The sequence below is a fragment of the Diabrotica undecimpunctata genome, chromosome 9 (assembly GCF_040954645.1).
Source record: "Diabrotica undecimpunctata isolate CICGRU chromosome 9, icDiaUnde3, whole genome shotgun sequence".
Lineage (NCBI taxonomy): Eukaryota > Metazoa > Arthropoda > Insecta > Coleoptera > Chrysomelidae > Diabrotica > Diabrotica undecimpunctata.
The window spans coordinates 82972735-82988176 of record NC_092811.1 but is presented as its reverse complement, the minus strand read 5'-3'; the positions used below and the strand labels follow the sequence as shown (position 1 = coordinate 82988176).

General features: G+C 32.5%; 1 protein-coding gene across 3 annotated transcripts in view; it reads right to left on the bottom strand.

Annotated features, from left to right (window-relative positions):
* Window positions 1-15442, bottom strand: part of LOC140450190 (1-phosphatidylinositol 4,5-bisphosphate phosphodiesterase gamma-1-like) — a 196276-nt gene that overhangs the window by 133743 nt on the left and 47091 nt on the right. For all 3 annotated transcript variants that reach the window (XR_011951982.1, XM_072543651.1, XM_072543649.1), the window contains exons 8-9: window positions 12279-12666; window positions 8144-8321 (exon numbers count right to left, since the gene is read on the bottom strand). Coding sequence is in view for 2 of the 3 variants with exons in the window: in XM_072543651.1 (XP_072399752.1) it covers window positions 8144-8321; window positions 12279-12666 (566 nt within the window). In the remaining variant the exon portion in view is untranslated. The remainder of the gene's footprint in view (window positions 1-8143; window positions 8322-12278; window positions 12667-15442) is intronic.

Here is a 15442-nt window from a genome sequence, read left to right as displayed (position 1 = left end):
TCCCAAAAATATGCGAAGTACAAAAATGGATATGAATCTTTTACAATTGCTCCTGAAGAGTTCTATAAATTTTTGGCTATTTTGTTGCTTTCTGGATATGTGAAACTTCCAAATCGAAGAATGTATTGGGAGAAATCGGCTGACAGCTACAACCCGGCTGTGTCACATGCTATGTCCCGTGATAGGTTTCTGGTTATTTTTAAATGCCTTCATTTTAGTGATAACAACGAAACTGATCCACAGGATAAATGCAGAAAAGTAAGACCCCTTTTGAAGCATATGTCATCAAAGTTTCAATTGTATGCAAACCCGTTACCTACTGTATGGTCTCTGGATGAGGCGATGGAACCCTATTACGGTCGTCATCATTTCAAACAATTCATTAGGGGAAAGCCCATTCGATTTGGGTTTAAGTTTTGGTGTTTAAATACTCCTAATGGATACTGCGTTAAGTTTGAACTATATGAGGGGAAAAGCCAAAGAGATACTAATATACCTTTAGGCAGTTCTGTTACAAAAAGGATGGCTTTAGGATATGTTCCTGAAGGAAGTAAAATTTTCCTAGATAATTATTTCAATTCCTTGCTATTACTTGAAGAAATGAATGATCTTCGTACTCCTACACCTCAAAGAACCTCAAATGTCCTTGATGAAGTTCGATATGACAGACTGAATCATTGGCCGATCAAAAATCAAACACAGAGACGTTGTGCAAGATGCCATAAATGCGTTACTTTTATTTGCAGCAAATGTAATGTTGGACTTCACATTAACTGTTTTAAATTGTACCACTTGAGATAAATTTATTTGTTTATAATTTTAAGTTTTCTTTGTAAACGTTCATTAGTTCATTAGTTTCGTTTCTATTATTGTATAATTTCTAATAAAAACATGGTGTTGTGAAAGCCTAGCGTATGAATATTTAGACAGCTATTTACGACCACCTAGGTATATTTGAAACAAAAATGCCTGAAGTATATTGTATCTTAATCCATTTTATTGCCAAATTGAAAAGGAAAACATTTTTGAATAAGTTTTAAGGGAGTCAGGTTTTGGGGGGTTAAGAGCGTAGGCGCAAAATTTCGGGCCAATGCTTTTTAAATGCACTTATTTTTTTCAAATCCTGAGAAAATTAATACATATTTTTGAAAAATTTAAACGCAGAATGAAAGATTACATTATTACCGAGGGCCAAAAGTTCCTTAGAATAAACAAAAAGTTTCTTTTGAAAAGAAACTTTTTTTCATTCTGCGTTTAAATTTTTCAAAAATACTTATTACTTTTTTCAGGATTCCAAAAAAATGAGTGCATTTAAAAAGCATTGGCCCGAAATTTTGCGCCTACACTCTTAACATAATTATGAAGTTCTGTTCCATGTTTCATTATCATTAAATTTTCTTGATGCATATACGACTAACAAATAGAACCATAACGTGATGAATATTGTAAGATGCTATGAAAACTACCACATTCTATAGTCCTACCAGAGATCTAAGAGAGTCATTAATATTTATTATGGATAAGTGTCTACCGCAAGGCAGCGGGGGATCGTCTCTAGACAGGATCGTACTTTTATTTTCGATTTGCATGACTTATTCGATTGTTAGTTGTGTTTAAAAGCCGGCCTTTATCATTGTCTAGTAAAGTTATAATAGTTGCACAAATATTTACATACACTACATTCACATATTTATAAAACTTTATCATTTCTAAATAGAGTACAAAAAGAACAGAGACAAAAATATTTTTGAAAACTATTTTCAAAATTGAGATGTGCCAAAAAGCTGGTTTTATACCGTTATCAACTGAATTTAAAAATATTTACATAAATTACGTATACATAGAAAGTTTACCATTTATAAATACATTTAAAAAGTAGTTACATTTAAAAAAATTACATGGACAAGTCAGTTTCACTATCACTGTCGTTATCTAGATCTATAATAACTGTTTCTTTGAGCAACCTATCTGTATTTTCCAGATGTCATTGGGTATTTTCTCCATTTCTAATTCAATTAGACGAACCATAGATGAATTTAGGGTAGGCCAAACATTACTTCTCCTTACCGATGCTTTTAGCTCATGCCATATGTGTTCAATAGGATTGAACATGCAATAGTAAGGACGAAGTCTTAATACTGTATGACCCATACTCTATTTAGAAATGATAAAGTTTTGTAAATATGTGAATGTAGTGTATGTAAATATTTTTGCAACTATATAACTTTAGTAGACAATGATAAAGACTGGCTTTTAAACACACCTAACAATCGAATAAGTAATGCAAATCGAAAATAAAAGTACGACACTGTCCAGAGGCGGTAGACACTTATCGATAATAAATATTAATGACTCTCTTAGATCTCTGGTAGGACTATACATATGTTAACAAACGATGAAAATATATTAGGAAGGCGAATGTCAGACAGTTGATTGCAAACTATCACACACTTTAAGAAGTACACATAAGAAGTACACATTAGATTGTTCAGAATAACAAAATTTTGCTTTAGTAAGGGCATTTATTTTACTTAATATTTTAAGTACTTTTATGCTTTTTTTCACATGTTTGTAGAAACTAATATATTTATTACGGGTAATTTAATTACTAAAACTAGAAATTGAAAAAAGATCAAAGTGATCTACCACTGTATAAAACTTTTAGATGTTAATATTATATTTATTTTATTTAATAGTTTATATTTGTAACATTTTCATTATTACTGTGTATTTGTATAGAAAACTAAGCGTTCAGATTGCCAACATATATTTCATTTTATTTGAAATTTTTGAGAGAAAACAAATTTTTTTCACAAGATTGATAATAAAAAAGTTTTCCATGTGCTTCCAACTTTTATGAGACATACTGTATATTTTGTAAGGTAAATTAGTTAATATTCTCGTTTGCTGCTATACATCAAATTCTGCAAATGAAGAACTATATCCGTTAAAGGATATAGGTTTAGTTACCTCTTTACAAATGTTATCCAAAGAACATAATATTTCGTTTCTTAATTAATCACATTCTTCACTCCCTTTTTCCAAACTTCATCTAACACATTATTGTTATAAATAAATTAAGAATATATGCCTCTTTAAAGATTTTCCATTCCAGCAATTTCCCGTTTTATTTGTTCCCCCCTAAATTCTATTAGGATTAGATCACAATGGGAAGGAGATAACCACGTCTTGAGCTATTTCATCCACACTTTTTAAAAAGGAGTTATGAATTAACCTTTTAGAAACTTACATTATATTCAATACTTTTTCTCTGTAACCACTTTTGAAGGTCGCTTTTCAACCATGCCGTACTTGGTAGTTTTTCTACTAATCAAGAGTGGTAGTGGTAGCACTATCTACGACTATAGCCGAACTTACTGGTACGAAATCTATCATTTGTTTAAACTACTTTCTTAAAACATTTGCGTTCACATTTTTCCGGTAGTCATCTGCATGCTTCCATTCAAATGTTAATAAATCTTCTTAAAAAAAGACAGGAAGCAAGACAGCTTTTAATAGAACAAAACGCACCAAACTCAAAGAGGATTGGCATTCTTATCAATCAAACCTCAGAGAGTTCAAGAAAGTCTGCACACAAAGAGCAGCTTCGAGAGTCTACTATTAGGAAATCGAAGATCGGCATATTAACGAAGGAAGATGGAAGCAAAACTTCCAACCTTCCCTAAAGTGCTAAGTTACTAATGAAAACACACTTCCCCGGTTCTAGCACCTCAACAGCATCAAACTGAACGGAAGAAACAATCATACCCTCACTGAACGACTGGCATCTCGCCAGAATAATGATTAATGAGGAAAAGATAAGATGGGCCATATTGCGCTTCATCCCTTTTAAGTCACCAGGGCCTGACGGCATATATCTAGTCCTACTACGGTGGGAATAGTAAAATACAGTCTAAAATTTTCTGATGAGGTAAAATACCTTGGTATTACCCTTGACAGGAAGTTAACATGGAACTCACACTTAGATGGTAGAGCTAAAAGAGCATATACTGCCTATGAGCAATGTCGAACAGTCGAACGCACCTGCGGTCTTTCGCCCAGGGTGATCGCCTGGATCTAGATTGCTGTCATTAGGCCAATGTTAACTTACGGAGCTATTGCTTGGGTACCAAAAGTGCTACAGGTAAATATTCAGCGGATGGCTTGCATAAATATAACAGGTGCCATAAAAACAACACTAGTAGCAGCAACCAGCAACAGTAATGTATTAGTTAGTGATCAGTGAAGTGGTGTCTGGGGGCTCGGGAAACTGACACCTCGGAAGCCCTAAATAAGATACCAAAGAGGATGTCGAAAGCTCGGGGCAATGATAATCGACGCCTTTTAACCCGGAAGACTGTTGAGTTTAATATTAATTCTGGTAATAGTACTAATCTTAGCTCTAGATTGATATTATATATATATATATATATATATATATATATATATATATATATATATATATATATATATATATATATATATAACGCGGAGTCAAACCCGGAAAACAACTGAAACCACATATAGCTCCCGCGGAAATTTCAAATTCAATATATATATATATATATACACACTCAAAAATGTTTTGCATATTATCTGTAACGCCACTGAAAGTTTCTCATTTGAAATTTTTTGCACTATTTTCTTTTTGTCTACTAAAATAATGTATTTTATTGCTTGTGTTTTGTTTCTTAATCGTCGCAAAGATTCTCAGTATTCATATTGTATTCATCAGTTTTCGAAAACCGATATTTGTAAAAATTGGTTTGCGTTTTATTCACTTTGTAGTAAACAATATGAATAGACAAGTGATATCTGAGTTCAACAGAGCTAGAATCGTTACTTTGATTGAGGAATGTCACACACAAGTCGACGTTGCTGTCCGGGTTGGAGTTAATCAGAGTGATGTGTCTCGGATTGTGAAAAAATATCGAGAGACGAATTCTGTTAGCGATCGTCCAAAAAGCGGAAGACCCAGAATTACTACCAATGTCCAAGAACGCTTTTTAACGTTAACTGCCCGGATAAACCCCACTATGACTGTCCCAGCTATTAGAAGAGAGCTTCAACAAGCTCATAATATTGTAATTTGCGATCAGACTATTAGAAACAGGTTACATTCGGCGAATTTATTTACAAGAAGACCATTGTTTGTACCAAAGCTTACGTTAGAGCAGAAAAGGACTCGACTGGAATGGGCCAATGAACATTTACAATGGCATGACAACAGATGGGAAAACGTGTTATTTTCTGATGACACCAAAATTAGCCTTTTGTCGGATAATCGCCGAATTAGGATTTGGAGGAACCCAAATCGACAGGATAGACTTAACCAAGCTGTCCAAAGAGTCTCATATCAAGGTGGCTCCATAATGTTTTGGGGCGGCATCATGCTAAATAATAAAACTCCTTTAATTCCTATTGTTGGTAACATGAATGGACAAATTTATATTGATACCATTCTTAGGCCTGTTGTACGCTTGTGGAAAAGAGCTGTTGGTCCAGAATTTATTTTTATGGACGACAATGCGCCTCCCCATCGTATGAGACATGTAACAGATTTTTTAGAGACAGAAGATATCGTCAGATTACAATGGCCACCTTGCTCACCTGACCTCAATCCCATTGAGCACGGATGGGATATGCTCAAAAGAAAAATTCAGTCTTGGTAGCCACCCCCAAGGATACTACAAGACCTTAGAATTGCAGCGATTGAAGAATGGGGTACCATGGACCAGAACTACATTAATACACTTATAAGAAGCATGAGACATCGCATTCAGTCTTGCATTAATGGAAGAGGTGGAAATACGGTATATTAAGTATTAGTTCCTATATCTGTACAAATTAAAAAAAAATATATTTATAATACATATTATAAATAATGATAATAAATTGTTAATCCTTTAAATTTTGTTTGTTTTTTTCAAACATACAATTTTAGATATATAATAAAGTATTTTGTTAAAAAAAAATAGATTTTACCAGATTAGGTGGATAATTTTGAAAATATTACATTATGCAAAACATTTTTGAGTGTATATATATATATATATATATATATATATATATATATATATATATATATATATATATATATATATATATATATATATATATATATATATATATATATATATATATATATATATATATATATATATATATATATATATAGATGAGTGCCTTAAGGACCGGCAAAATAACGCAGAAGATAAAAAACATAATACGTTGTGTAATAAAAAAGAGATGAAAATAGTAGAGGTGGGGAATGATCGATAGAAACCTATACTTTACATTACCTTACATTAGGACTATCGATAGTTTCCCACATTTAGACGTTAGTTTATGAGCTAGTAGACTTCAGTCATAATTATACGTATGACGTCGAACATTAACATTTTTTAAATTTCTGAAAATATTGATCAAGAATAATTTCTACTATGATTTGAGACATCGCATAACTTTTTGTCAATACAGAATTATCAAAGCTTGGTGGTTTAGTGGTGAGAATATCGTACTTTCACTCGGAAGCTCAGGCTTCGAATCCCACATTTCCATATTGATGTTTACGCGAAAATCAAAAGCGTCGAAGATTTCAAACGTTGGATAACAATCTAGTTATTGTTCATTAGTTCAAAAATTCAATAATTGTCAACGAATGTCCCTAGACTCTCCTAATGAACGAATTTTGATTTTTCAAAATTAATTTAAAACTTTGATATACTTCTATATGTCACACAATTTTCAACTATCTGACGAATGTAGTTTTTGACTTACTTAATTTTTATAATTATCAACTTTCTTCAAAAAGTTATATTGCAAAACTATTTGATCGATTTTACTAAAATTTTGTGTGATGATTTAACATATTACAAATATTAGGAAAAAAGTAAAATAATGAAATTTCTTATTTTTTTTATTACACCGTTTAATAAAAAGTTATGCCCAGTTTTGAGAAATCTCAGAAATCATAAATATTCTAGTGATACTTGGAAGCGATTTATGGAAAAAACTACTTTATATATTTCCGACCCAATGTGGTGATTTTAAAAAAGATAACCGTGGCTAATAATATATCGATTTGGGAGTCTGAACGCTTGAAATATTTAATATATATATATATGCTTTGTTCCAATAAACAACGGAGGTTTTGTAAACAATGAGATATATAAATATGTAACATGAGATAAACATATTGGGCTATTGCAGGAGATTTCGGTCCTATACTAAACTAACAATTCTCGTCTTAACGTTTAACGATTAAGATTTTATTATGAATTTGTTTTTGTTTATAGAATGCACGTTTTTGTTACTAATAATACAAATTCTAATAAAATCAATGACTAATTTAAATGATTTAAAAGTAAAGACTGTAAAAGAACACTAAGCAACTATAACTTGCAGTTATTGCATAACAATCTAGGACGTTTAGGTCCAGCACCCACGACGCAACTATTTTAAAATAATGGTTGAAAACTAGTGGAAAACCAGTTTCAGGAGGATCGACTTGTGGGCGAATCTCCGTCCTTTTACACTGTGGACGCTAATTAAATAGATTTGAGTGAAATGGGTTTCAGACCGTAGTTTTAAAACGGGCGCTCGGCCTTACTATTGATGTCAATTCGACTCCAAACTTATATCGCCAGTCAAGGCGACGGTCAATATCAATTTCAAATAAATCACTTTAGTCCGAAAAACGGAAACTATCACTAAAACGAAAATTTTAAACTAAACAATGTTTTAAATAAGTTGTGCAAAATAATTTAAAATTATATTCCGCTAATGTAGAAATATTTTTAACTGTACTAATACGCATGTGTCATACAATTCAACATGAAGATTGCGTTTGACTGACAAAATTACTAATTTCAATGACTAATGGCTAATTATCAGCAATTAATAATAAAGAGTCTCCTAGACAGGCGGTTACAGTTTTCAACAGGCGATATGTTTCGGAGTCTACATTACCTATGTTTGGCTTATTGGAATGGAGTACGAAATTTGATTATCTAATATTATAATTATTATAGAAATTACTTGTGGTTAATAATTGTCGTTAATACTAAATTTAAGAAACTCAATGGTCGGTTTGTGCAATTATTCTTCATGTAGCTAAAATAAAATAAAAAATAAAACTTACCGTTGTCATTCTTCTAACCATATCCTCACTGATTGCTTCACTGAGTTTAACCTTCCTATACAATGGATGGTTTTGGTAATAATTTATTAAAGATACCAAACTTTCAAATTCGACGTTTCCGATTGTATACAATCTTCCTTCAAGTTTTATTCTACAATGTTTAATCTTCTTATCAGCTCTGAAAAAAAAAAGAAAGAATGTTTAAACTACCAAAAACGTATATAAATATATGAGGCGTTCAGAACCATAGTGGATCATGTCCATAATACATAAGTCAGAGATATTTAGAGTTAAAGTCAACAAGCTCTCCACTATTAATAATACACCAGCGAACCGAATCTAAGTGAAAACCTCTTATGTAATATGTACTTTAAATAATTAAACTATGTGTAATATTAAAAAAATAACCTTTTTGGAAATAATTGGAGACTCTTGAAAAAATTGGACTTGATCCATTATTACTCTGAAATATTTGGTGGAAAAAATGGATTAAAAAGCGAAGTATGACAAAACTGGAATTTTACCTACAAAAAATAATAACAAATAAAAAACTTATTACAACAATGTTCAATAATACTCTCACAGCTTAAGTGGCATTAGTTTTAATCATCATAGACCAGTTCATGATCGTTTATGTCGTCTTCTTCACCCTGTTGCGGGATTCGTGAACGGGTTCCTGTGTTAATGCAGAGACAGCATGTTCTTTTTCTTTGCTTCTGTCACGACTCTAGGTGTGGAGTACAGATGACTTTGATTACCAATGAATTTTGAGACATTTGTTTTGGCCATCGCGACAATAGAAAATCTTCATTCAGCGTAGTTTTGTATTTCAAAACCCAAGGATCTTCTCTCTCGTACATCATCCATCTCATTTCTACCCACTTCGCAGATGCTCTATCATTCTCTTTTTTTCTATTTACATGCACATCTTCTATGTTCTTTGTCGACACAATGTCGTTCCTTTTTATGTTAGTTACTTCAAAAGGCACTGTCAATTTTGAAGTTTTATTACATCAATACAGTCGTCTGGCCCAAAGATGTGAGAAGATTTTCTGGCAGCCTTTTCAATAACCCCAAAATATCTGTCGCTTGGCAAAGAGGAGTGGCCAGATACAAGAAACTTGTGATCTATAGTTCTTATTTTTATGTAAGGATCTTGAACAAGATTTAGTAACGTGGCAGTCACTTCTGTTGAAAATTTCTGTTTTGTCCTGTATATGAATCTGACTAGAGGGTTACGTGGTTATGATTTTTGGCATGTTTTCTTAGATGCATGGTCAACATTGAGGATATTTCCTGAGATCCTCTACCATCATCTGTTTCGTCCTACACATACATAAAGCCGTTATTTTTGTTGAAGGAATGAATTCCTAGGTTATATATATATACATATTTTATTTGTAATATGCAATGGATGTAGACAATTTCGGGTATGGCAGTGTTTTTTGGAGGTCAAAAGTAGCAACATAGTGTTGATCTCATGCGTCATCACTGTACGATTTTAGTACATCTAGAGCTTGTTTTGCTATTGGTACGTGAATATTTTGCTCAACAATAAGTGAATTGGATGTCTTAGGTTCAGTTGCTGCAGCTATTTTTAAGGATAGCTGATCACATTTGGCTAATTCCGATTCTGCAGACGAGTGTTGTTCTGGAGGTATATAATTATCAGATGATGATGCAGATAAATTACTAATGTCGTGATTTGAATCCATTGTTAATCATAAACGATCACGATAAATACACTGAGCACAATCTGACTAGTCAACTGGACTTGATCCACTCTGTCCCGAAATAATATGTGACACATTTGTTCAGAGACATAATAAACTAACGCCATCTGTTTATTATTGGGATAACTTTGGACGTGGTTTGTTATAGCACCAAAAAGATTTCTATCTGTAGAACATAGATACACTGCTAACTTAATTTGCGTAAAAAGTGGACTTAATCCACTAGGGTTCTGAACGCCTCATATTTGGAGAGTCCTAGCATTGTACGAAAATTATTGTCCACTTCTAGCATTGCATTCCCAAACTTTACAATGTCCGAAATGATCAAAATTAAAAATGATTATCGAAACGCTCATTTATTACTATTGACAAGCGACACACGAAATCAAAAATCAAACATTTCTTGTTAATTATTTTATATTTTCTCTCTCTCTCTCTCTCTCTCTATATATATATATATATATATATATATATATATATATATAAATATATATATATATATATATATATATATATATATATATATATATATATATATATATATATATATATAGTAAACTCTTAAATATTGGGGAAATCTGCAAGAAATACTCTAATGTGTATCAATTGTTTCGCCGAACGTTTTCGCCAAAGAGAATTAATTTGGCTTCTTCAGGGCTGAAAGAGAATAAATTATAATTAGCTACCATATAGTATCTATTAAAACATTATTGATCTTACCGTAACTTAGAATTGTAGAGTTAGAATATTAAAAAACTTTGCTAGTAACATAGTGGTGTTTTTTTTGTTACTATGTGCAAAAAAAAGTTTTTTATAAGGATTGAAATGTATGGTAGCTTCGAACTTGACACGTAAAGGCTTACCCAAGGTTAATCGAAAAACCCAATGCAACTACATTTAAAAGGAGGTAATTCTTTGAATTGTCGGCAATAACTAAATTTTTGATTTTTATATAGTTAAAAGTGAGGTTCTGTTTAAGCCAGAACGCAAGCGCAGACAACTTCAGTAGGTCGTATGAATCTTTATGTCGTTAAGGTTCATTGGTAAAAAACGAATGAATTTAAGTCCCAGTAAAGGGAAATATTATTTTGATTTTCTTTATTTAATTATATTATATTGTTCATGTATTATTGAATCTTATTGAGACGTATCTAAGAAAAGCAAGGGAATGATATATATTTTTTGTTAATGAAAATTAATTAAATATATATATATATATATATATATATATATATATATATATATATATATATCTTTCGAATCGACAATATGATAAACAGCTGTGCCAAACTAAAATATAAATAATAAAAAAAAATTGCTCTGCAATAGAGTGATAATGTTAGTAAAACATTTTAAAGCTTCAAGAGATAGGTACATCAGTATAATACAGATAACAGTGAAATATTTCAGATTTTGAAGAGATGTATATGATAATTTAAAATGATTTAATCCTACAATCCAGAAGTCAGAAGCCCTAATTAATTATGGATTTATAACCTGATTGATGTTTGGTTTTATTTAATAAGAAATGGGAAATAATCGTAAACATTGATATGAATCGATATCTGTCATATTCTCCCAAACTTTAAAGCATGGCTACTTATTGTATGTGTAAACTATATGTATAAACTATAACTATATGTATATTATGTGTAAACAAAAAGAATTACTAAGAACAATCAAAGAGAGGAAAATGCAATACTTAGGTCATGTGTTGAGAGGCGAAAGATACGAATTACTTCAAGTTATACTGAAAGGAAAAGTACAGAGCAAAAGATCAGTAGGAAGACGCCAGAACTCGTGGCTGAAAGACCTGAGGAGATGGTTTGACCGCTCATTCGCAGAAATCTTTCGCGCAGCAGTTTACAAAGCTACAATTGCCATTTGGATCGCCAACCTTCGAAAGGAGACGGCGACATGAGAAGAAGACTTATTGAAATTCGAACAATGTACAGCATATATTTTATACAAAGTCCGACGACTATGTATATTTCGGAGATTCTACAGTAAAGTGGTACAATTCTAGAAGTGGACAAGCTTTTCCAAACAAATATATATATATATATATATATATATATATATATATATATATATATATATATATATATATATATATATATATATATATATATATATATATATATATAATGATCGTTTTCTAATTTTACCCTCATATTTTCGCATTTTCTTCTTAATCCCTTTAAAGCTTAGTCGATGTAAATTCGAACAACCTTGTTTTAAACCTGACACCGCGAATTCATCTGACAGTTTTTGTCCTAATTTTACTTCAGTTTTGTTTTTTTTGTAAAGTTGTCTTACCGCAAGTTTTATCATATCCCAAACGAATACATTCAAAAAATAACATACGTATTTATTTAAGATATTTAAATGGAATGTCTTACCTAAAACTAATAGTGTAACAATTAGTATCATTCTCACTGGGCCTGACTAGAAAAGCTCCTTCAGTTTTATTCCTCTTCAAAATTTCTTCTGCTTGATTTTTTCCCGTATTCTTGTGATACCATTCTTCGTTCTCGTGAAGATTCGGTTGTGGCACTGGTTCTTGTAGAGTTATCGAAAAATCCGCTGTGACTAGAGGTGTTGTTCGGTAGTGGGTGATGAGACTGTATAAACTGTCGAAATATTTTGCTTCTATGAGGTAGTACTTTTTTATCTGTTTGTCTTGCTTGGAACGGATTCTGCAGTGATTCACTTGACCGTTTCGCCAAAACGAAAGACAGTATTCACCCACAAATGTGACACTTGCTCTTACTAAGAAAGTGCCATCACCTGAAAACAAAGAAATGAATAATTTTCATAAATTTTTAAATTATTTTTAATCAGTTTTGCAATTTAAACAGAAATTGTTTTTTCTCGCTCCATATCTCACCCTTTAAGAGGTGTGGCTTAATCACTCTTTGCCAGAGTTCACTGTGTAAACTCTGGCAAACCTGAGCAACCTTACCGGAGATTGGGTAACGAACCCCCAGTGGAAAGTCGGATCAGAGCCGACGAGAAATGGTGGAGAAATGGACCGAAAAGGGGGTCGGGCGAAGAGCCAACTACTCATTCCTGGAAAAAGACTACAGTTACGGAATCAACAGATCAGCCTCGGAGTAAAGAATAGATTGACCGGCGACGACTTAGGCAACAAATATGGAATAGCGGCAATTCAAGGAACCGAATGGCTTGACTTTCAGCCGTTAAGTTAAAGAATGTGTAAATTACGAATTACATCAAAGTTCTTTATTATTACAATTTTATCAACATTTACTGCCCTACAGAATAAAAGGACATATAAGAAAAAGAAAAGTTTCTCCCTAAATGAGACATCCATAAGGCCACATGGCTTTTACCGAATGGTCAAACAGCCAACAAGATAGGTCATATGTTAATAGACAGCAAAGCGACAACAAACGTATTGGAGGTAAGAGCTAGGAGGGAGGTAGTACACGGTTTGGATCACTTTCTATTACAAATGAAATTTAGGTGCCGTATAAACAGACAGGAAAAGATCAAATACCCAAAAACTAAAAAATTAAACATGGACAACCTGAAAAATCCAAAAATAGAAAAGAGATTGCGAAAATAATTGAATACAGAGCTCTTAGAACAGAGAAAGGAAACAATACAAGAACAATGGAACAAGATTAAGAGGTAAACATATAAATAACGGCTAATGTTAACATTAGCTAAGCTAAGAATGTTAACAAGCAGTAGACAAAAGGAATGAACTATACATGCAGTATACTTCAAAAACAACACTAGAAAGGCGCGAAAAATTTGAAGAAGAACGAAGAAAGGCAGAGAAAATATCCAGAAGAAAGAAGAGGGGATACGAAAACGACCAAATACTAAAAATGGACGAAGATTTCAATCAGGGTGACACTAAAGGAGCATATAAATTCTTGAAACAATTCAGAGTGTGATATAAACCACGCAATAATCTTTTTAGAAATAGTGAAGGACACATTATCAGGAATAATGCTGCAATAAAAGCAGGCTGGAAAAACTAATTCGAGGGAGCAGGGCAAATACGGCCCATAAGTATTGAATTAATATACCCGTCCACATGACAGGAAATAATGGATTCCATTAAAGCACTGAAGAATAATAAAGTCGCAGGTACTGACACATACCTGCTGAAATTCTTAAAATTTGAGGACACACACTGATAGATAGATTTCATAGGGGGACAAACTCAACTAAAAAAACTACAGAGGCATCTCTGTGTGAGATATATGGTGTTTACGTGGATCATAAACAGGAGACTGATATTGAGAGATTGAAGTATATTTCTCCCTGCCGCAAGGGTATTAATCTGAAGAGATTCATAGGGAAGTAAAGTTCAAAATATATCAAACAATCATACGATCAATAGCAACATATGGCGCAGAAACATGGATCATGACAGAAAAACAATACACCTTATTATTACTATTGAAAGAAGGATATTAGGAACAATATTGGGTATGTGACAATGGTATGTACATCAATATTACAAAGAATCCTCTATAGCAAATTATGCAAAAATACAAACATTGCGCTGGGCAGGTCACTTATCACCTGGCGCTCTTAAGAACCAAATGTAATGTAAACCAAGACTTATAATTAACATCCAGAAAACTAAATACATGCCGGATCTATCAGAACGCAACAAAATAACTTAGAGGTGTAACATGAAACTATAGAAACAATGGAAGAATACTGCTATTTAGGGTCACTGGTGGATTGCAAAAACAACACATCCAAAGAAATAATAACAAGCATATATGTAGCTAACTGCTGTTATTTTGACCTAGGCCCTCAAGTAAGAGCGAGAAGTATGCCAAGAGCAACAAATGTCAGCTTAACGAATCAGATCTCACTCACAAATATTGGTTTAAGAATCCATCTCCGCCTTTGTGCACTGCTTTCCAGAATAATCCTATGTTTTCAAAGGATTTGACCACAGTAAACAAAAACTTAGACCACATTGTTCCCTTGCATAAAACTGAAGTAATAATACCCATATACAGTGAAAACAACAAAATCAGCAAAAATATTCTTAGATCTGTTGAATAAATAAATGTGAATGAAGACGATAATTGAAACATTGCGGTAAACTGGGTGATCTTGAAACATCTTTTTTGAATGTCCTAAGTTTCAACAGCATTCCCACTCTCTATACAAAAGTTTAATATGTATGCCCCATTCAATATCCAGTCTCTGCTGGCTACAGGCTCACACCAAATATACAATATCATTATATATTTCTTGTCAGACACATTCACGATCCTATAAGATTTGTACGCGAGCATGAAACTTTTCATGATCGTGTGGATTTCAAGTTTAGATTTGCATCATTCGTTTATCCTAAATGTTATAACACCTTATCCATTGCCCAGTTTTGTTTGTCTACTAAAAATGTCTTTATAGGCCCCTAGACGAGAAGCAAGTGACCCCGTATGTTTCCTTATCGTATTTTCTTCTCTTAATTATCCGTTAATTTTGTATTAGGGATAGGATTGTGTATTTGTCTGATCAGAGAATAATTGCAACTAGCAGAATGACTAATATCTTTGCT